Source organism: Suncus etruscus, chromosome 14, assembly GCF_024139225.1.
Source record: "Suncus etruscus isolate mSunEtr1 chromosome 14, mSunEtr1.pri.cur, whole genome shotgun sequence".
Lineage (NCBI taxonomy): Eukaryota > Metazoa > Chordata > Mammalia > Eulipotyphla > Soricidae > Suncus > Suncus etruscus.
Window position 1 is genome coordinate 90,106,029 of NC_064861.1, and position 21,576 is coordinate 90,127,604.

Below are 21,576 nucleotides of genomic sequence, written 5' to 3' on the forward strand. Positions count from 1 at the left end.
CAAAAACACCCAATGAAACAGTGGAAACGGGCCCCAGGCAACCCCTTCACGCTCCCAGTTCAGAATTTCAGGCACAGAGGAGGAGACAGCTGACCACCCTACTCAGCAGGGGAGAGAACCAGACGGGAGAGAAGTTACAACGGATGAAGGGCACAAACTTAGAAAAACAGTAACGTTACTGGAAAAATGGTAACAAAAGAGAACTTTCTAGAACTTCTCTAATGTACCTTGCCACTCACTCACATCTAAGAGGAAACCTATAAGGGTAAGTGGGGAGACACAGCAGAGACCCTGCCACCTCCCCTTCATTAGGAAAAAAAAAGTCTGGGTTAGGGGTTAGAGTCGAGCAGGTAGGGTGTTTGTCTTAATGCGGCTGACCTGGGTTAGATCCCCGGCATCTCGTAGGTCAACAAGGCCAGAAGTAATTCCTGAGTATAGAGCCGGTGCGGAGCCCTGAGCATCATCACGTGGGGGCCCTCCCAAAACAACAAAAACCTCAAAAATGAAAATATCTGGATTCATTCAACAATGGCAGAAAACTGGGAGATTCAACTGCTTTGGTCTTCTTTCAACTTCTCGGTATGGAGGTCCCCCACAATCAATGCTTGTGAGATACTGTGGATAAATAACAATAGCTCAGAAACTGAAGCTGAGAGATGGTACCCCCGGTAACTGTTTTAGTGCTTGGGGACTTCCTAAGCCCCAGTTTCTGTCCCCACCAGCCCCAGAAAACACCCTCCACTGTTAGGGTCACACACCCTATGAAGAGTGGAACCCCAATTATTAGGCAGCGAGATGGACAATGATGTATGTACAAGCCACATTTCTCAGTAAAAAGGGGGCAGATGGGTATGATCTCTGCAGCGAGTTCCACCCGAGCTCCGCCCCACATGGGCTTCAGGAGTCAAGTTCACTTGACTTCCCAGAAACCCCCCAGGGTCTGCCTTCCCCCTCCAACCACTCCCCAAACCCCAGCTCTCCTCACCCCTGCAGGTGCAAGTCAGCTTTGCCTTGGAGTCCGGTGTTATGGGGGGATGAAGAAAATAGGCGTTCTTCTGGCCTGTAGCTTCCCTTCTGGAGCTTGGCTCTGTCTTGGGTATTGTCACCGGCTGCTTCTTGTGGTCTTCTGAGTTGGCCAGGGAATAGGGGACCAGCTTCTTGTCCCCTGTCTTTCGTGTGGACAAGGAGATCTGGGTCTTGGCCCAGCCCATGGCCTTTTTCTTGGGGGGCCCTTCCTGCCCACCGTCCCGGTCAGATTTGGGGGTCATCTCAGGTTTCCCAGCAACCACCTGGGTTTCACCTGAGTGACCTTTGCCCTTGATAGGGGGCTTCTCTTCCACCTCCTGCTTCCCTCTGAGCTCTGAGGGAATCTTCTCTCTGGGGGGCTCCCCCTTTCCTACACCCCCTGCCTCACCACTAGGCAAAGGAGCTGTGCCTTCCTCCTTGGGGCTCTTCTGCTTTTTCTTCTGGGAGCGCGACTTAGAGCCAGCCTTGCGCCCCCCAACTTTGGGGGGTTCCCCCTCCTCGGAAGCACCCTTCCAGGGTGAATCAGACTGCTCCCTCTTCCCAGCGGGGCACCCTTGGACCCCAACGGCCGGGGCCTCAGTAGGGCCCACTTCTGTCTTGCTCTTCCTCCTGGCCGCAGTCCCCGCTGGCACTTCCCCACGACCACGCGTCTCGGCGTCCATGTGGAAGAAGATCTGCACCACGGCGCCCAGCAGCACTCCCAGCACCTCGGCCCAGTTCTCGGGAGGCTGGTACTGGGGGGGGCGGCGGCTTGTACAGCTGCAGGAGGCGCCCCACGTCCTCCCAGGTGCGGCCCTCGGCTTTCAGGAAGTCGTTGAGGTGGCGGAGGAAGTCGGCATCCTGCTCGGGGTCGTGGCATACCACGCGCCACTGGCCGCCCCGGCCGGGCAACTGGCGGGGCACGGCGCGCAGGCTCACGCCCTCCCCCAGCTCCACCAGCGCCGCCTTGGCCTTTTCCTGCCGCAGGAAGATCCTGTTGAGCACCGCGAAGGGCCCGAGCGGGGCCAGCACGGGGTGCAGCGTCTCCTCGATCTCCGCCTTGCCGCAGTCCTCGGGGATGCCGGTGACCAGCAGCGCGCGCTGCATGTCCACCTCCATCCCGCGGCACCAGTCCTCCAGCAGGGCCAGCAGCATGCTCCCTTCTTGCATGCTGGTTTGTTCCTTCTTCGCTGCGCTCTGAACCTGCAAAGAAAAGAGACCCCCCCCCCAAGTGGCCTGATCAGTCTCCGATCAGCAATCGATCAGCGCCCCTAGGCCCGGCCAGGGTCGCCCTGTCCCGCCCCGCGTGCACACACGTGGCCAGAAATCGGCCTGTCCACCCCTGCCAACTGCCTCGCAGACCCGTGGGCGGCTCCTGAGCGAGGCTTTCCCGGCAGGGTTAGGGAGGAGAAACCGCGGCGGGCGACTGGAGAGCGCGGAGACAGCAGGCAGCAACTGGGTGCGTCGAGTGCAGCAGCTTCGCGGGAAGCCCCGACCAACCAATGTCGCAGAGTGCGCCTGCGCAATGGCACCGGCGCCTGCGTACTGGCGCGCGCCGCCGAGAGGCCCCGCCCCTCTTCCTCTCTGGCGCATGCGCACTGACGCGCGGGCAGCCGTGAGGCATCGCCCCTCCCCGTCTCCATGGCAACCGGCCGTTGCTAGCCCGGCTGAAGCCCCGATGACGCCCGAACAAGCGAGCCCCCCCTTTGGCCCCGGAAACCCGGGGACGACGGACCAGGCGGCTCTGACGGGGTCCTGGGCGCGCCCCACTCACCTGTCTCACCCTTAATGCGGGGTTCACCTGCTGAGGAGCCCCCCTTGAGATGAGCGGCTTCAGCAGCCTTCTGAAGTCAAGATGCTTCCAGCAAAATGAAGCCCACGCTTGGGCGGAGGCCACGCCCACGTCACGTCACGCCCACATCACGTCACGCCCCCTCGGCGGCCACTTCCGGCTTCTAGAAGTTTCTAGACGTTTCCAGAAGAGTCTAGCAACTTCTCGAAGCTTCCAGTTCTCTCTCTGGGGTTCTGACTCTATGTGTGGGCGGCAGGGCTGCAGAACCCTCCATGACTGAGCCTTGAGAGGGTGTCTCACCTCTCCTGGCCTCAGTTTACCCACCCCCACCCCAAGGTCATACGTTTTTGTTCAGTCCTGCCTAGCCAGGCTGTTTTTCAGGGGTGCCACTGCCCACTCACTCTGTTCTCTAGGGAAGGCATAAAGACAGAATAGTTCTGGAAGTGGAGAAGGCGTGTAAAAAGGTGTGCTGGAAATGATTTTAAGTCTTCTCCATATTTGCTGTTTAGTTCCTCAAAAAAAAAAATACAAAGCGGGATCAGGCCTTTTACGGCCTCTTTGGGCCTTCCTGAACTTGGGGTGATCTGTATTCAGGTTACCATGTTGATAACACACGTTGTTATGGTTCACCCAAACTGTGATGTAGCTCAAGGGTATCAGATCTGAATATTCAGGTGTTTTTTTTTTTAATGTGTGATTTCTGTTTCGAGGAGTCACATTCGGTGGTGTTCGGGGTTATTCCTGACTGTTACCAGTTCTCAGGGTCATTCCTGGTGGCGACTGGGGGAACCATATGGGATGCTGAGGCTCAATCCCAGGTCAGCTGTATTATGGCTCAGACCCCCCCAAATATTCACATTCTGATAAAGGCAAACAATGTAGTTTTCATTAGTGTAGTAAAATAGCCCTTATGATGGGCTTGGATGGTGGATGGAGGCCTTTGTTCTTAGGCCCCAGCTACGTAGCTCCATCCCCCATTAACCAATGGGTCTGGGTCCAGGAAAGCTACGGGTATTGAACTCACTCACAGACAGGCTTCCAGAGAGATAACATCTTTATTGCCCTGGCCAACATCTTGTGTGGTCTGTATCATAAACCTATTTAAGCATTTGCCATTCTTAGCTAGCCCCGCTTCTTTTATCCGTCTCTTCTCCAACCTCCATCCTGGCAAAAGACCCTAATCCCCTGGGTCAAAGGCCTTATCTAACCTTCCCAAGACCCCTCCCAGGAATGGGCAGGGTCTTGCAGATAAGATCAAGTTGCACGGGAAGAATGGGGGGATGGGGCCACAATTAGAACCTTCACGTCTCTTGTTTTATATACGTGCTGCAATTCTTCAAATTAACTGAAGAAAAAAATGTATATATCATTATGTAGTGACTTAAAAAGTCTACTGCTATGCTTTATCAACCCCTTCATTGTTATTGATGATGTTGATGTAGTGCAGTGGGGGTTCTGGGGTGCTGGAGTATTGTGCTCATGGGGGATCTCACTAGCTAAGGCATTAATTTGATTTTTTTTCTTTATTTGTCTTTTCTTTGGGGGGCCACACCTGGCAATACTCAGGGTTTATTCTGAACTCTGCACCCATATTCCTAATAATCTGAGCTGACTCTTGGCTGTGCACTTAGGCATCACTCCTGGCAGACTCTGGGGACCTTATGGGATGCCAGGGATAGAACCTGGGCTGGCTTCGTGCAAGGCAAGCACCTTACTACTGGGGTGGTCCCCAAAATATGGCCATGGGCTAGAGATCGTACAGAAGCTAGGATGTGTTCAAGACGTCTCCTGCACCACCGCACGTGGTCTGCCTTTGAGCATCCTGCTAGCATTTCCAACTTCTGGTTCTGAATTCTCTGATGAAAACATTGACCTATAGTTACTTTCTCCACCCATTTGTGAGATCAGCCTTGCAAAACTCCTCAACCAGGAAATGCCCGAGCTCTCCGAGTGTGAGAAACACATTCTGGAGGCTGGAGAGTCCAGTGAGGAGCGCTCTTGCTTTGCACTTAGCCAACCCTGGCTCAATCCCCGCAGTCCCTGAAGTCCACCAGGAGGCGGATTCCTGAGTGCAGAGCCAAGAGTCAACCCTGAATATCGGTGTGGCCCCAAAAACCAAAAGAAAAAACTATGATGGGGCCGGGCGGTGGCGCTAAAGGTAAGGTGCCTGCCTTGCCTGCGCTATCCTTGGACGGACCGCGGTTCGATCCCCTGGTGTCCCATATGGTCCCCCAAGCCAGGAGCAACTTCTGAGCGCACAGCCAGGAGTAACCCCTGAGCGTTACCGGGTGTGGCCCAAAAACCAAAAAAAAAAAAAAAAGAAAAAGAAAAAACTATGAGATGGGGCTCCCAACCCATTGTACTATCCCACCCACATCCTAAAACTGCTTTTGTTACTGTTTTGGGGCCACACCCAGATGTGGTGGGAAGTGAGAGACAGAATAGGCCAATTTTGTTTTTTTTTTTCCTTTTCTTTTTTCCCTCCCTCCCTCCCTCCCTCCCTTCCTTCCTTCCTCCCTCCCTCCCTCCCTCCCTCCCTCCCTCCCTCCCTCCCTCTCTCCCTTGCTGCCTCCCTCCCTCGCTCCTTTCCTCCTTCCCTCCCTTTTTCTTTCGTGTTTGGACCACACCTGGCAGACTTGGAGGACCATATGAGATGCCAGATTGAACTCCAGTTGACCATGTGCAAGGCAAATGCCCACCTCGCTATGCTGTTGCTCCAAACAAGCTACAACTTTTAAAGGGCAAAATGTACACTGGAATTAGGGATAAAGAAATTCTCTTGTCCCTCTTTATTTATTTATTGGGGGAAGGGGGTCACACCTGGAGGCGCTCAGGAGTTTTTCCTGGCTCTGTGCTCAGAAGTAGCTCCTGGTAGGCTTGGGGGACCATATGGGATGCTGGGATGCGAACCGGGATCTGTCCTGTGTTGGTCGTGTTGGCAAACGCCCCACCGTTGTGCTATTGGTCTAACCCCCCTCTTTATTTTTTTTTAAGGATTTAGTCAATTTAGGTTTTAGGTCAACCATAGGGGGCTCGTCAACTGCAGTGAGTGTCTGTCTGTCTGTCTGCATGCCTCTGTGTCTGTCTCTGCATCTGTGTGTTTGTCGATTCCTGTAATAAAATGTGCTTCTTACCACTGAACCAGGTCCAAACATGAGTGACTCGATCACTTGGGGAGTCACATTAACTTTCCCCATAGGGGCTGCTTCACTCCAAATGATGTGCTGAGAATTGTGGGGGGTGCCCCACGCCAATGTCCATCTGGCCGCTTCTCAGCTTGTACCACCCAGAACACAAATCTGCCTCCCAGCCCTGCCCCTCCTTCCTGGGGCCTCCTCTTTCCCACCGGGGAAGTAACCCCAAGACCAGATTCTCGAGAAGGACAGAAGGTTCCCCGGGCTCAATTTACAGCGGCCAGCTGCCTCCCCCAGCAGCTGTCTCTGCTCTTGGCAGGGCGGGAGCTGCGTTCCAAAAGGGGGGACTTGGCCAGGAAACTGAGGGGTCCCGTGTTCTTGTTCTTTGTTGCATTAATTTTTCCTGAAAACCAGATGTACAGCCAATTGACCCAACGGGACTGGGTTAAGAAACGAAGAAATTGTTTCCAGAGTAACAGCACCAAGACTTGGCTATAATAAACACACAATCCCAGGAAAGGGGCAGAAAGCCTGGACCACAAACAGTGGGTTATTTATTGGGGGCAAGGGGCAAGGGTTTGAGAGGAACTGGACACACTGGCTTCTAGAAAGGCTGATGGCACCAGGGAGTTTTTCCCTATAATTATTAAATAATGGCCACTTACGTTGAGGTCTATGTATTACATATGCCACTATTTTTCCAAAAACATCTGTTCTTGTTGGGGCTGGAGCAATAGCACAGTGGTAGGATGTTTGCTGGCATGAGGCCAACCCAGGATAAACCTGGGTTTGATTCCTGGCATCCCATGTGGTCCCCGAGCCTGCCAGGAGAAATTTCTGAGCGTAGAGCCAGGAGTAACAAAAAAAACATTTGTTTTTGTTTTGAGGTCACACCTGACAGTTCTCAGGGGTTACTCCTGGCTCTGAACTCAGAAATTATTTCCTGGTGGTGCTCTGAGGATTCTATGAGATGCTGGGGATCAAATCTGGGTTGGATGCATGTGAGAAAAATATCCCCCTCCCTGTACCTCTCACACCTCCCCACTGTGCTATCGCTTCTGCCCCTTTCCAAAAACATTCCTGAGCAGAGCCAGGAGTAAGCCCTGAGTACTTCCAGGTGGGACCCAAAACACAAATTACAAAACCAAACCAGGGAGATAATACAGCAGGTAGAAAGAATCCTTATGATGCACACAGCCAACCAAGTTCTATCCCTGGCACCCCAGGTGGTCCCCCAAACCTTGCCAGGAGTGATCCCTGAGCACAGAGCCAGGAATCAGCCCTGAGTATCACTGGAGTGATAGGAACACCCAGAGACTAGTCTTTTGGTTCCATGTTTGGTTGTATTCAGGGATGTTGGAGAATCGTGGGGCTCCAGGGGATGAAATTTGGACTCCCACACATAAAGCACGTGTTCCGGTCTTCTGGGCCATCTCCTGGTGCCTCTTTAACTGCCCTGGCAGTGCTAACTCTGGCTAACACCAACACTCTGGCTCCAACACTCCAAACTTCTTATCCCCCCACCTCTAAAAGAAAAAAACAGCAGGACATGGACAAAGGAGGCCCTCCACCCCAAAAGTGGTAACGTCCAGGTTCCAATGCAACAGATGAAAGTGTTAGGGGAAGACAACTGAGCCAGGGGCTATGAGTGTTGAGTTGCCTCCGCTCACGACCGTGTGGCCTTGAGCTGGTTCCTTCCCCTCTGTCCCCTCTTGCTCATCTGAAAGGGGACACACCACTAGGCTTTCCTCCCAGGGTGGCTGAGGCCAGGACTGTGTCAGAGCTCAGATCCGTGTCTATGGAAAGGATTTCCCAGGGCCAGTTAGCACACAGCTCAGTCAGACCCTGAAGGACTCTGGAGCTGTCTCCCCCACAGCTGTCTGGTACCTGGGAGTCAGAGGTGTTTAAGGGTAGGTACCCCCAGTTCCTGGAGCTTCCTGGGCAGATCCAGTGTGCCCTGGTGGGCTGACAACGGCTACCCTCGGGCAAAGGAATTCCCAAAGGGGAGCAGTGGAATCTTTTAGAGGAACCTTTGAAAGCCCAAGCTGCAGGGCCTCTGTGCTTTCACTCCTGCCCCTTTCCAAAAACATGCCTGAGCACAGTCAGTAGTAAGCCCTGAGTACTGCCTTGGGTGGCCCAAAAAACAATTTACAAAACCAAACCAGAGTGATAATACAGCAGGTAGAATTCTTACGATGCACACAGCCAACCAGGTTCTATCCCTGGCATCCCAGGTGGGCCCCCAAACCCTGCCAGGAGTGATCCCTGAGTGGAAAATGCAAAAGAACTGGGAACATTGCAAAGGTTGATTCCTTAAAAAAAAAAAGTAAAAAGAAAAAAAGCCAGGAGGGACCCGAGGGATAGATAACACAGTGAGGAGCGCACTTGTCTTGCATGCTTTAGACCCAGGTTCGATCCCTGGCATCCCATATTCCTTATCCTATATCCCTTGAGCACCAGGAGGAATTCCTGAGTGCAGAGCCAAGAGTCAGCCCTGAGCACCACCCCCCATGTGGCCCCAAAACCAATCCACCAAGCAAACAAACACAAATGATATTCAGGAGATGCGAATGAAACAGATCTGGGGATCTTTCACATCTCAGACCCACTCTGGGGCTTAAAAACAGGCAGAGCTTTGAGGTTTGGAGCGCTGGCCACACCCCTGCGGCCCCTTGAACGCCGCAGTCCCAGAGCGCCCCCTGCTGGGGCAGAGCGGGAGCACCCGGAGAGCTGTGAGGCAGGCGCACTTTGACTCTGCTGGCCGGGTGCGCCGCCTGGCGGGCAAACGGGGCGTGACAGATTGCTGGAATTGACGCCCCTTCCAAGGCCCGTTCTATGGCAGGGTCTGGCTTTGGGGTACTGGATGGGGCATCGTTTCTGGTCCCCGGAGCTCTGCTTCTTTCCCCCATCCGACGTTTAGGACTCTAGGACTCGAGCACATCCCCGGGTGTGTCGGGGCGCCGCTTGCATCTGCTGGAACTGATGGAGAGGGAGTGGGGCAAGTTCAATGGAAAATCCAGACTGGACAAGTTCCCAGCTGTTGAAAAACAGATGAATTATAAAGTCCTTGATGGTGGTGAAGGATGGTGAGATGGTTGGATGGAGGGGCCTTTCTCTCCTGGCCCTGGCCATGTGCCTGCAACCCCCTCCAGCCGGCTGTCTCGGGGTGGCAGTGGGGAAATTATCCACAGGCAGTCAGGTTTCAGAAGACATCAACTTTATTAGGGCCCTAGCCACAATGTATGGCTCCTAAGCTTTTCACCTTTTTTTTTTTTTTTTGGTTTTTGGGCCACACCCGGCGGTGCTCAGGGGTTACTCCTGGCTGTCTGCTCAGAAATAGCTCCTGGCAGGCACGGGACACCATATGGGACACCGGGATTCGAACCAACCACCTTTGGTCCTGGATCGGCTGCTTGCAAGGCAAATGCCGCTGTGCTATCTCTCCGGGCCCAGCTTTTCACCTTTTAAGCAAGCTCTCCATAAGCAGCCATGCATCCAAACCTGTCTCTCCCATCCACCTCTCTTGCTGAATTCTCTCTCAACCCTCCTGCTGAATCTCCCCCAATCTATCCCTCTCTTGCTCTTGAGGCAACCCCCTCTCTTGCCTCACTAGGTCAGCAAAACAGGAAGTTAATGGAGGGGAGTAACACCAGCCTCACCCCAAACTGTTCCCCAGGAATTCCTGGGTCCCTGGGGTTTGGCTCCCTTCTTTTCCAAGAGGGATCTTGGAATGGAACTGCACCCCGGACCTGACTTAGCGTTTCCTTGCCTCTCTGGACTCAGCACACCCAGCCAGGCCTCTAGGTCTGTCTTTTTGTCTGTTCTTCTGTCCACCCGTCCTGTGGGTTTTCCCTCCTTCTCTCCCTCCTTCCTTCCTTCCTTCCTCCTTCATTTCTTTCTTCCTCTCTTTCTCTTTCTTTCTTCCTTCCTTCCTTCCTTTCTTTCTTCCTTCCTTTCTTTCTCCCTTCCTCTCTTCCTCTTTCTCCTTCCTCCCTTCCTTCTTTTCCTTCCTTCCTTCCTTCCTTCCTTCCTTCCTTCCTTCCTTCCTTCCTTCCTTCCTTCCTTCCTTCTTTCTTTCTCTTTCTTTCTTTCTTTCTTTCTTTCTTTCTTTCTTTCTTTCTTTCTTTCTTTCTTTCTTTCTTTCTTTCTTTCTTTCTTTCTTTCTTTCTTTCTTTCTCCTTTCTTTCTCCTTCCTTCCTCCCTCTCTTCTTTCTTTCTTTCTTTCTTTCTTTCTTTCTTTCTTTCTTTCTTTCTTTCTTTCTTTCTTTCTTTCTTTCTTTCTTCCTTCCTTCCTTCCTTCTTTCTCTCTCTTTCTTTCTTTCTTTCTTTCTTTCTTTCTTTCTTTCTTTCTTTCTTTCTTTCTTTCTTTCTTTCTTTCTTTCTTCTTTCTCTTCCTTCCTTCCTTCTTTCTCTCTCTCTTTCTTTCTTTTTTTCTTCCTTCTCTCTCTCTCTCTCTCTTTCTTTCTTTCTTTCTTTCTTTCTTTCTTTCTTTCTTTCTTTCTTTCTTTCTTTCTTTCTTTCTTTCTTTCTTTCTTTCTTTCTTTCTTTCTTCTTTCCCTTCCTTCCTTCCTTTCTTCCTTCCTTCCTTCCTTCCTTCCTTCCTTCCTTCCTTCCTTCCTTCCTTCCTTCCTTCCTTCTTTCTTCTTTTCTTTTCTTTCCTTTCCTTTTCTTTTTTTTGGTTTGTTTGTTTTTTGGTCACACCCAGCAGCGCTCGGGGGTTACTCCTGGCTCTATGCTCAGAAATCGCCCCTGGCAGGGGACCATATGGGATGCTGGAATTGGAACCACCATCCTTCTGCATGCAAGGCAAACGCCCTACTTCCATGCCATCTCTCCAGCCCGTCCTGACCCCGTAGATCGCTCGCAGGCTGTTGCAGACCCACTAATCCCACTCAGGGACCCCCATTCCCACATCACCATGCAGAGCCCCGCAGCCTCCAGCATAGACAGTGACAGTGGGAAAGGGGTTCAGGCCGCAGGAGGCAGTGCGGCATCTGGGTCCTCCAGCTTTCCCCAGAGCCACATATGGGTTTCTGAGCTGCAGCATCCCATGAGGTCGCTAGCTAGGTCCTTTTGTAGGTGGCCCAACTTTGGACAATGTGGGTTCCCCTTTTTGCAGCAGAAACCCATGCAGAGATGGGGCGCCCTCCAAGAACAGGTCAGAGTGGGCCAAAAGGAGTGAACGTACAACAGGGAGGGCTCTTGTCTTGCACATGATGGATCTTGGGCACCCCATAAGGTCTCTTGTCCCCCCTCCCAAAAAAAAAAGATTCCTGAGCGCAGAGCCAGGAATCAACCATAAGTGTGGCCCAACAACAACAAAAAGGAATAGCTCAGTGTGTTGGGGGTGCAGAGACCAAACAGGGACTCCCCACGATGAAACCCCCCAGAACCCCCCAAAGTCATGCCTGACCCATCATTGTGCAATGGAGCAGTTTAGCTTGGAGCAGTGTCCCCAGAAACAGCTGGAAGAAAATTGTCTAGAAATGTGCTGCCACAGTTTTCTCCTCCCTGGATTAAGTTAAGTGGCATAAACCTGCTCAGAGAAGAGGCTTTGAAAGGTGTGGTCCAGGGGGGCCCTGAGGGACATTTCAAGTGCTCCTTGGAATCAACCTTAACCCTAAAACAAATTTGCTTTTGGCAAATATCCAACCGAAGTTTCCAGGGGCTTGTTGGCTTGTAGTCTGGCCTCTGATTGTTGTTTTAAATTAAAATATAAAGTTGGGGCCGGAGAGATAGCACAGCAGCATTTGCCTTGCAAGCAGCCAATCCAGTACCTAAAGTGGTTGGTTCGAATCCGGTGTCCCATATGGTCCCCCGTGCCTGCCAGGAGCTATTTCTGAGCAGATAGCCAGGAGTAGCCCCTGAGCACCGCTGGATGTGGCCCAAAAACAAACAAACAAAAAATTAAAATATAAAGTCTAAAGTCCTAGTGTTGAGTGAGGCCTTCCTCAGCACGGTGCCTCTAGGCCCTTGATCAGCAGGTTTGAAGATGCAGAATAATGGCAGAGAAATAATCACAAACAATCAAAGTTTCATAGTAGTCAGCCAGCTTTATTTCACAGCCCTAACCGCCATGGGCATTTTCTCACATGACTCCTATGCTAAACCTTTTCCAAGCAGCCACTTCTCTGCTCCTTTTCTGGTCCTCTCTACCTATGTCTCCCTTTCATCTAATCTCCAGGCTACCTTACTCCTTGCTCCATTCTTTTCTCCTCCCCGAGCCAGCATCTTTTATTCTTTTTTATTCCAAACCACAGTCCTCTCCCAGTTGTGTGAAGGTCTGACCATCAGGTGGCATAAACAGGAAGTTTGGGGAGGAGATACCATACTGATAGAGTATAAAATAAAAATCCTCGAGTGATGAAACCACCCCACACACCATGTTTCTAACCCCTTAGGCAGACAGGTCTGATGAACCAGGGTGGTGGCAAAGAAATAATACACAAAGCAAGTCAGGGAAGAGTCATAGGAGTCTGTCTGCTTTTCACTTCATGGCCTCTCTCTGCCTCATGCTCCTGCTATGCCCACCAAAAGCTAGAACTACTCTCTATCCTCTGGAACCAAATCCACCAGCATGGGGAAAGGTCCTGTAATCCAAGAGGGCTTTTACTTACCAAAAGAAGAAGTTACCTGGAAGAGGAAGTTGGGCGGGGGGGGGGGGGGGGGGGGGGGGGGGGAACACCTTTGTTTAGGGTTTTTAGCTAATCTCACTTTACAATAGAGGCTTAAGCAGGGATCAGAATGCAGCCAGCTGCTGTGAGGTGAGACCTGAAAGAGATTTTTGGTGCTTTTTTTTTCCCCATGAGGGGGGAATCTCAGAAAATAGAGCTTTTGGGGTTGGAACAATGGACAGCAATAGGGCATTTGCCTTGATTGTGGCCAATCTGTGATAGACCCTGGTTTGACCCCCAGCATCCCATATAGTCCCCTGAGCCTTCCACGAGTGATTTCTGAGTGCAGAGCCAGGCAGGAGTAACCCCTGAGTGCTGCCGGGTGTGGCCCAAAACCAAAAGAAAATAGAGCTTTTGTGGTTGCTGTTATTGTTGTTTTGGGGGTAGGGCCATACCTGGCAGAGCTCAGGCTTATTCCTGGCTCTGAACTCAGGGTTTGCTCCTGGTGGGGCTTGGAGGACCCTGTGAGGTACTGGGGATCAAACCCAGGTTGGCTGTTTGGCAGTCAATCTACCCTTCCCACTGTGCTAGTGCTCCAGTCCCCAAGTCTTACAGAATTTAGCTGTTTTTTGTTTGCTTGTTTTGTTTTATTTTTCTAGGGGGTTTACTCCTGTCTCATATTATATATATATATATATATACATATATATACATACATATATATACATATATATAAAACTTTTATTTAATCACCTTGTTAACAAACATGATTGTAGTTGGGTTTCAGTCATAAAAAGAACACCACCCCCTTCACCAGTGCAAAATTCCCATCACCAATGTCCTTAATCTCCCTCCTGTTCCCCCCCCACATTCAAGACAGGCATTCTACTTCTCTCATTCATTAACATTGTCACCATAGTTGTTAGTGCAGTTATTTCACTAACTACACTCAACACTCTTTGTGGTGAGCTTCATATCATCAGCCAGTCCTTCCAGCCCTCATCTCTATTGTCTCTGGGCATTATTACAATAATGTCTTTTATTTTTCTTAAAACTCACAGATGAGGGCCTGGAGAGATAGCACAACGGCGTTTGCCTTGCAAGCAGCCGATCTAGGACCAAAGGTGGTTGTTTTGAATCCCGGTGTCCCATATGGTCCCCCGTGCCTGCCAGGAGCTATTTCTGAGCAGACAGCCAGGAGTAACCCCTGAGCACCACCGGGTGTGACCCAAAAACTAAAACAAACAAACAAATAAACAAAAACTCACAGATGAGAGAGACTATTCTAAACCTCTTTCCCTCTGACTTATTTCATTCAGCATAATAGATTTCATGTACATCCATATGTAGGAAAATTTCATGATGTCATCTCTCCTGATGGCTGCATAATATTCCTTTGTGTATATGTACCACGGTTTCTTTAGCCATTCCTCTGTTGAAGGGCATCTTGGTTGTTTCCAGAGTCTGGCTATGGTAAATAAAAGCAATGAGTGTAGGTCTGAGGAAGGGATTTTTGAATACTCCTGTCTCTTGAGTTCAGAAATTACTCCTGGTAGTGCTTGGGGGGGGAGACCATATGGGATGCTTGGCATCGACTCCTGGTTAACCGCATTCAAGGCAAGTGCCCTCCCCACTGTGCTATCACTCTGGCCCTCAATTAAATTGGAATGGATGCGAAGTATCCAGGTGAGGAACTTTCAAGTGAGATGTTAGTATATGAAGTATTTGAGAGGGAAAAGCAAGAATCGAGGTCCCACGGAGACACCCCTTCCTGGAAGAAACCAGCGAGGGATGATTTGGGTATTCCCAGTGTAGGTGAAGAAATGGGGGACCTGTTCTGAGCCCTCCAAAACCCAGAACTGCATTACTTAGTATTTTCATTTTTGTTTTTCTTTTACTACACCCGACTACGTCAGGGCTTACTCCTTATTCCGTGCTCAGGAATCACTCTTTCCCTGACATCTCACATGGTCCCCCGAGCACTGCCAGGAGTAATTTCTGAGTGCAGAGCTAGGAGTAACCCCTGAGCATCACCGAGTGTGACCCCAAATCAAACAAAGAAAACTCACACAAACATTAATGTGCATCTACTCGCATGGACACACACTCACAGACACACACTGGCTCAAGCATAATCAAGACTCCTCCCCCTATAACCCAGGCGCACACACACACACACACACACACACACACACACACACACACATTTGGGGACACTCCCAGCAGCTACCCCACAGACTCATGGAGGCCAAGAAACAGGCCACAGCTCCTCAGCCCTAGGGAATGGCATCATGTGTCCCCTCAAGAGATTCCAGACCCGGGCTCCTCGCAACCGTGCTAGTTCCCATATAGACTGCAGATAGTCCCAGATAGTCTAAGCTGCCAACCTCACCCTCCTCCCCAAGATCCAGCCCAAATCCGGGGAGGTGGCAGGGAGTTACTGAGAAGCTGAACTTCTGTTTTCTGTGTGGAGCCAGGGCCGGACCCCAACCTAGGGCAGGGAGACCCCATTACTTCCAGTTTGAGTCCAAATTCCAAAGATGCAGGAGAGGGACCCCACCCTCTAACAAAGAGTGGTGTGGTGTCCTGCACCCTACCTCCCCTACCTCCCCTCCCCTTCTCCGGGGCCCATCCAGATGTGACTCTACCTCTCCCTTGCTCTGGGTTTTTCTGTGGCTCACTGTACCCCACAAACCCGCTTTCAGGGCCTTTTTTGGGGCCACACCCGGCAGTCCTCAAAGCCTCCCTCTTGGCTCTGTACTCAGGGGTCACTCCTGGTGGCCTGATGGGACCCTCTGGGATGCTCGGGACCAAACCCGGGTAGGCCATGTGCAAGGCAAACGCCCTCCAAGCTGTGTGTCCCTGTGTGAGGGACTTTAGGTACTTTTTAAAACTGTCTGAATTTTCCAGTGTGCTCTGTCACCCCCATCACGGGGCTATAAACCCCAGGAACATTAGGGGAAGAAGATGGTGATGGAGAAAAAGCCACTTAAACCTCCGCTTCCATTTCCCCTCTCCCCAGCAGAGGGCGCGCGGATCCAGCGAACCCCTCACGGGCGCCTCCAGCACAGACAAAGGGAATTAAGGCGAGTAACATCCAGAACTGCTCCTTGGAGCCCTCTTGTCCTCCGAGCTCTCACACCTTCCTTTCACCTGCCCCATTCTGGACTAGTCGGTTTCCTTTACAAAAGAGAAGTTGTCGAACGTCCCCAGGTCACACAGCTCCTTAGTTTCAGAAATGCAGTAATCTCTGGTCTCCAGGACTCCACAGCCCATCCCGGGGATGACCAAATAAATCCACTTTCCACGCACTGCCCAGGGCCCAGGGCCAAGCGTCATTGCGGAGGATGAACCACTCATTTCTCTCAGCCCTGACACCTGCACAGACTGCTCTGGAACAGAGAGAATAAATGAATGAACGAATAAATGAGTGAATGAATAAATGAGTGAGTGAATGAGCAAATGAATGAATGAATGAATGAATAAAGGAGTAAATGAACAAATGGATGAATAAGTGAATGAATGAATGAGTGAATGAGCAAATGAATGAGTGAATAAATGAATGAATGAATGAAAACTCAAGGGGTTGAACACTTGAATGGCTGAATTCTATCCACCCCTTCCAGGAATCTGGAAAGCCCTTCCCTCCCACTGAATTCCTCCCCAATCTTACAGGTGTCTCACTACTACGCTTTGTCCTCTTGGGACAGAAATTCCTGCTTTCTGGCCCAAAGTCCAAGCCCCTTCTCCTGAATAATTTGTTGTTTCTTTAGGTAGGCTCCTCCCCCCAGATTCTTCTGATTGGTTCCTGTGGGGGAATCACTAATCAATACCCATAAGCCTAGCCAATTGGAGAGTTGAGTCTCTTTCCAATTACTGTGATTGGGTCAGGGAAAAACATGTCACCTAGGAGATTCAATGGGAGTCAGCCCTGAGTCCTCCTCCCCCGAAGGAAAAAAATGAAGGCAGAGTCCTGGAACCAACTTTACCTGCAACCAATAAAGTCTGAACTTGACACGGACACAAAAGTAATCCCCCTTTCTGTTTATTCCAGAATCATTTGGGTTTCCGCACTTGGAAATACAAGGAATCTATGTACTCCCGTCCTTTAAAACAGTCTCCAAGTCTCATCCCCAAAAAGGGACAGAGAATGGGGGATACACTGAGTAGATGCCATGCCAAGGCCTAGGAGAAAGAATTTTCCCTCCTCCCCATTATCTCTGATACCTTGCCCGGAAGAGAGAAGAAATAAGAAATACATAAACAGGGGCTGGAGAGATAGCACAGCGGTAGGGAGTTTGCCTTGCAAGCAGCCAATCCAGGACAAATCCCAGCATCCCATAGGGTACCCCAGGCCTGCCAAGAGTGATTCCTAAGCAGAGAGCCAGAAGTAACCCCTGAGCACTCCCGGGTGTGGCCCCAAAACTAAAATAAAAAAATTAAATAAAAATAAAAATATAATAAACATTTTTGTTTGTATTGGAGGCCACACAGATGGCACTCAGGGGTTACTCATGGCTCTGCACTCAGAAATCACTCCTTGCAGGTTTGGGGGGAACATATAGGATGCTGGGGATTAAACCCAGGTCCATCCCAGGTCATCTATGTGCAAGGAAGATGCCCACCGCTATGCTATCACTTCAGCCCCCCCTTTTCTAAATTGTTTTTGTTTGTTTGAATACATAAACATCTTATTGGGGTCTCATCCTTCAGAGTTCCCTGCCTGCCAAGGGAGAGAAGAAGGGGGAGCAGTGGAAGAGAGAGGGGCAGGGAGAGGGGGGGGCCAGGTCTGGGACATACAATGTTCTGGGGTTCTGCAAAGCATCATGGGGAACAAACTTGAACAAAACTGAGGCATCGACCAGAAGTGACTGAGAATTAAAATGAGAATTTCCTGGGTACTGGAGTCAGTACAGCCGAGAGCACTCTTGCGTCACATGTGGCTGACCTGGGTTCGACCCCCATCATCCCATATATAGTCCTCTGGCACCACCAGAAGGGATTCCTGAATGCAGAGTCAGGAGTAAGTCTTTTTTGTTTGTTTGTTTTGTTTTTTTTTTGTTTTTGGGCCACACCCGGCGGTGCTCAGGGGTTACTCCTGGCTGTCTACTCAAAAATAGCTCCTGGCAGGCACGGGGGACCATATGGGACACCGGGATTTGAACCAACCACCTTTGGTCCTGGATCGGCTTGCAAGGCAAACACCGCTGTGCTATCTCTTCGGGCCCCAGGAGTAAGTCTTGAGCATCACTGTATGTGGCCTCAAAACAATGAATAAAGTGAGAATTTCCTAAGGGCCTCTCCAATGCCTCAACTGTCCCCCACTATGGGCTCCCTTCACTCTCTGAGCACCCACACTGCAGAGAAGACCCCCCACAATGGGGCAGGGAACCCAGGTAGCTGTTTTGTTCCCTGCTGGTCCCCTGCTCACCCCAACTCTGCTTCCATCTCAGCCAGACCTTAACCCTGCCAAGAAGTGGGGCAGAGGAGCTGGAGTGATAGCACAGTAGGGAGGATGTTTGCCTTGCGTGCTGCCAACACGGGTTTGATCCCCATCACCCCATGTAGTCCCCCGAGCCTGCCAGGAGTGATTCCAGAGCACAGACCCAGGAGTAAAATTGAGCACTACTGGGTAAGCTCTCCCCAAAAAGTAGGGAAACAGAGGCCTGCCACATCCACCCAGCCAGAGCCACCCCCAGGTCCTAACCCTTAAACTCTCCTGAACTTGAAGTCTCCCCCTCACCAAGGCAGCTCCCCTGACTAAGTGAACCCCAGAAATCCCCCTCAGGAACTGTCTTTTCAGTCCCTCAGCTGCCAACAGATTTTCAGGGAAGGGGAGATGACCCAGCCCCCTGTAGAGCACAGATTTAGGCATGCTTGGGGCTTGATGAAGCACCACAGGGAGTACCCCAACCCCAACAGAAGGCTGGAATGACACCTGAGCACTGCTTGGAGGAGCCTCCAGGCCACCCCATTATTTAAGAAGAGACTCAGTCCCTGGCAACAGCCTAGAACGGTTGTCATGGAAACAGTGTCCCAGAGGAAAGGGCACAGATGGAGGTGCCAGAGAGCAGAAGAGGCCAGGGAGGAGGTGTTTGCAGGAGAGGGGAGGGAAGGGTGCCATGTAGGGGTGATGGTTTGCAGATGATATTTGCAGCGTGGGTGTTTTGTATTCGGTCGGAGCCCAAGGCTAAGTGGTCAGATCCCAAGATATGCAGGGTTTCTCAGAGTCAGGCTGGCAGAATCTGGGGTCCTGATCTGCTCCAAATGCTTAAGCCTCAACAACATCACTCTCCTGACTCACAACCTGTTCCATGCCTACTGGGTCGGGGCCCCCCCAAGAGGGTTAGGCTCTGAGTTGGACCTGGCCACTGGCACTAAAGCCCAAACCCTGAACTCTGGATTTTGGGGCCACACCTGGCAGTGCACAGGTGGGACAATGAGGGACCACCACGTACTGCCAGGGTGGAGCCTGGACCTCCTGCACCCACAACTTGCACCACAGTTTGCTGAACTGTACTTGGGGGCTGGGCTGCTCCACCAAGAGCCCCCCCACTTGTGCAGGGGGGTGCTGGGAGAGATGTGACCACATCCTGGACAGGACATGGTGTGGCACCCGGAACTCAGAGTGACAAAGGGACCAATGAGGCAACTAAGTTGCTGCAGAGGGTCCTAGGACAAAGCAGAGATCGAAGAGATGGAGGGTCAGAGTGACAGCAAAGCAGGAGGACACTTGCCTTACACAAGTTGATCTGGGTTTGATCTCCAGCATCCCATAGAGGGTCCCTAGAGTGCCAACAGGAGCAAGCCTTGAGCACTGCTGGATGTGATTCCAAAACCAAAAACTAATAAAATAAAATAAAATAATAATCTGATTCATAAATGTGGCAGCAATGTAGTTGGCTACATGCAAGGCAAGTACTTTAAACTGCCCCCCCTACACTCTCCCTAGTCCCATGTGAAATGTTTTGTTTTTTATCTTGGGAGGGATTTTGGCTTGGTATTGTTTTGGGCTTTTTTTTTTGTTTGTTTTTTTTGGTAGTTGTTTTTTGGGCCACATCTGGCAGCATTCAAGGATTCCTCCTGCCTCTGTGCTCAGAAATCACGCCTGATGAGTTCAGAGGACCATATGGGATCCTGGGGATCGAACCCGGGCCAGCCACTTGCAAGGCAAGTGCCCTCTCCGCTGTGCTATCGCTCAGGCTGTGAAATGTTTTATGCCCATCCCTCCTCCTGCCCTTACGGGAGCCTCTTCCCTTCCTGGTGACCCACTTTTCCTCCCCAACTTGGCTTGCCCCTCCCTCATAGGCCAGAGGTCCCCCTTTCCCCTTGAGGAATCTGGCAGACTAGAAGTGCCTGTCCTCTAGTGGTGAGTTCCAAATAAACTCATTTCTGCTGATTAAGTCACTGGCATTTTATTTTGACAGCAGCTACAGGTGCATTTCCAAGTGGCACAGTTAGCAGCATGAATGCCCATCTGGGGAATGCAGCCGCCCAGCGTATGCCCAGGACGAGGTGGAGCTGAACGCGAAGGGGTCCTTCTCCGCATCTTCAGCTACCAGGGGTTACCTGAAAGCACAAAGTGGGAGGTTTAGGCACAGACACCCTCACGGACACCCCCCTAGGACCCTCCCCAGAGGAGCGTGTGGCTCCAAAACAAAGACTGAGGGGGGGATCCAGAGCAATAGTACAGCGGGGAGGACGCTTGCCTTGCAAGTGGCCAACCTGGGTTTAATCTGCAGCATCCCATAGAACTCCTTATGGGAGCAGAGCCCGGTATAAGCTCTGAACACAGCCAGGAGTGTTTAAAAAGAAAAAAAGAGGGCCCGGAGAGATAGCACAGCGGCGTTTGCCTTGCAAGCAGCCGATCCAGGACCTAAGGTGGTTGGTTCGAATCCCAGTGTCCCATATGGTCCCCCGTGCCTGCCAGGAGCTATTTCTGAGCAGACAGCCAGGAGGAACCCCTGAGCACCGCTGGGTGTGACCCAAAAAACAAAAACAAAAACAAAAACAAAAAAAGAATGAGGAGGAGAATGACTGGAAGCAGGGAGGTAAGCCCCCCCAAAAAGACTCACTGGAGCACAGGCTTTTGGGTCACACCCATCAGCGCTCAGGGGTTACTCCTGGCTCTATGCTCAGAAATCATTCCTGGCAGGCTCAGGGGACCATATGGGATGCCGGAATTCGAACTACCGACCTTCTGCATAAAAGGCAAACGCCTTACCTCCATGCTATCTCTCCGGCCCTCCGAGCACAGACTTTGCACATGGGAACCCCAGGTTACATTCCAGACACAGCATGGTCCTCCCGCTGTGTGTGTGTGGGTGGGTGTGTGGCCCTTAAATAAATATAATACAGAGGGGGCCATAGTGATAGCACAGCTGGGAGGGTGTTTGCCTTGCACTCAGCTGTCCAGGATTTGATCCCTGGCATCCTATAGGATCTCCCTGAGCCTGCCAGGAGTGATTATTGAGTGCAAAGCCAGGAATAAGCCCTGAGCACTGCCAGGTGTGGTCCCAAAACAAATAAACACACAGATATATATACACATTATTGGGACCAGAGTGATAGCACAGCAGGAGTGTTTTGTATTGCACATAGCTGACCTGGGTTCAATCTCTGGCATCTCATATAGTCCTCTGAGCCCACCAGGACCTAAATGCAGAGTCAGAAGGAACCCCTGAGCATCACTGGGTGTGGCCCAGAAACCTAAATAAATAAATCAAACAGGGAGGGTGGGAGCCTTACAGGGTTTTCCCGGTGTAGCTCCTGCAGTCCTCGGCCTCAGTCAGTGTGGGGTTCTTGGTGATGACGAAGAACCGGCCCCTATGGGTGCAGCACCGCTGGCTGGGCCTGTGGAAGGCCTGATGGCGGCCACAGCAGTTCATGCTGGAATCCTGCGAGTCAACAGCCACAGCCCCACACATGCGCAATTTCTGGTGCCTGATGATGGTTATGAAACCTGGGGACGAGACACCTCATTGAGCAGGAGACCCCAGAGTGGGTTCTGAGTGCAGGGATGCAGATATGC

At 51.3% G+C, this 21,576-nt stretch overlaps 1 protein-coding gene across 1 annotated transcript; it reads right to left on the bottom strand.

Annotated features, from left to right (window-relative positions):
- Positions 1-245: 245 nt before the first annotated feature.
- Positions 246-2,160, bottom strand: LOC126028581 (paraneoplastic antigen-like protein 8A). Its single transcript, XM_049787532.1, is given in 3 exon segments — positions 246-257; positions 1,107-1,769; positions 1,771-2,160. Coding segments are annotated over 3 exon segments (1,065 nt in total).
- Positions 2,161-21,576: the final 19,416 nt, after the last annotated feature.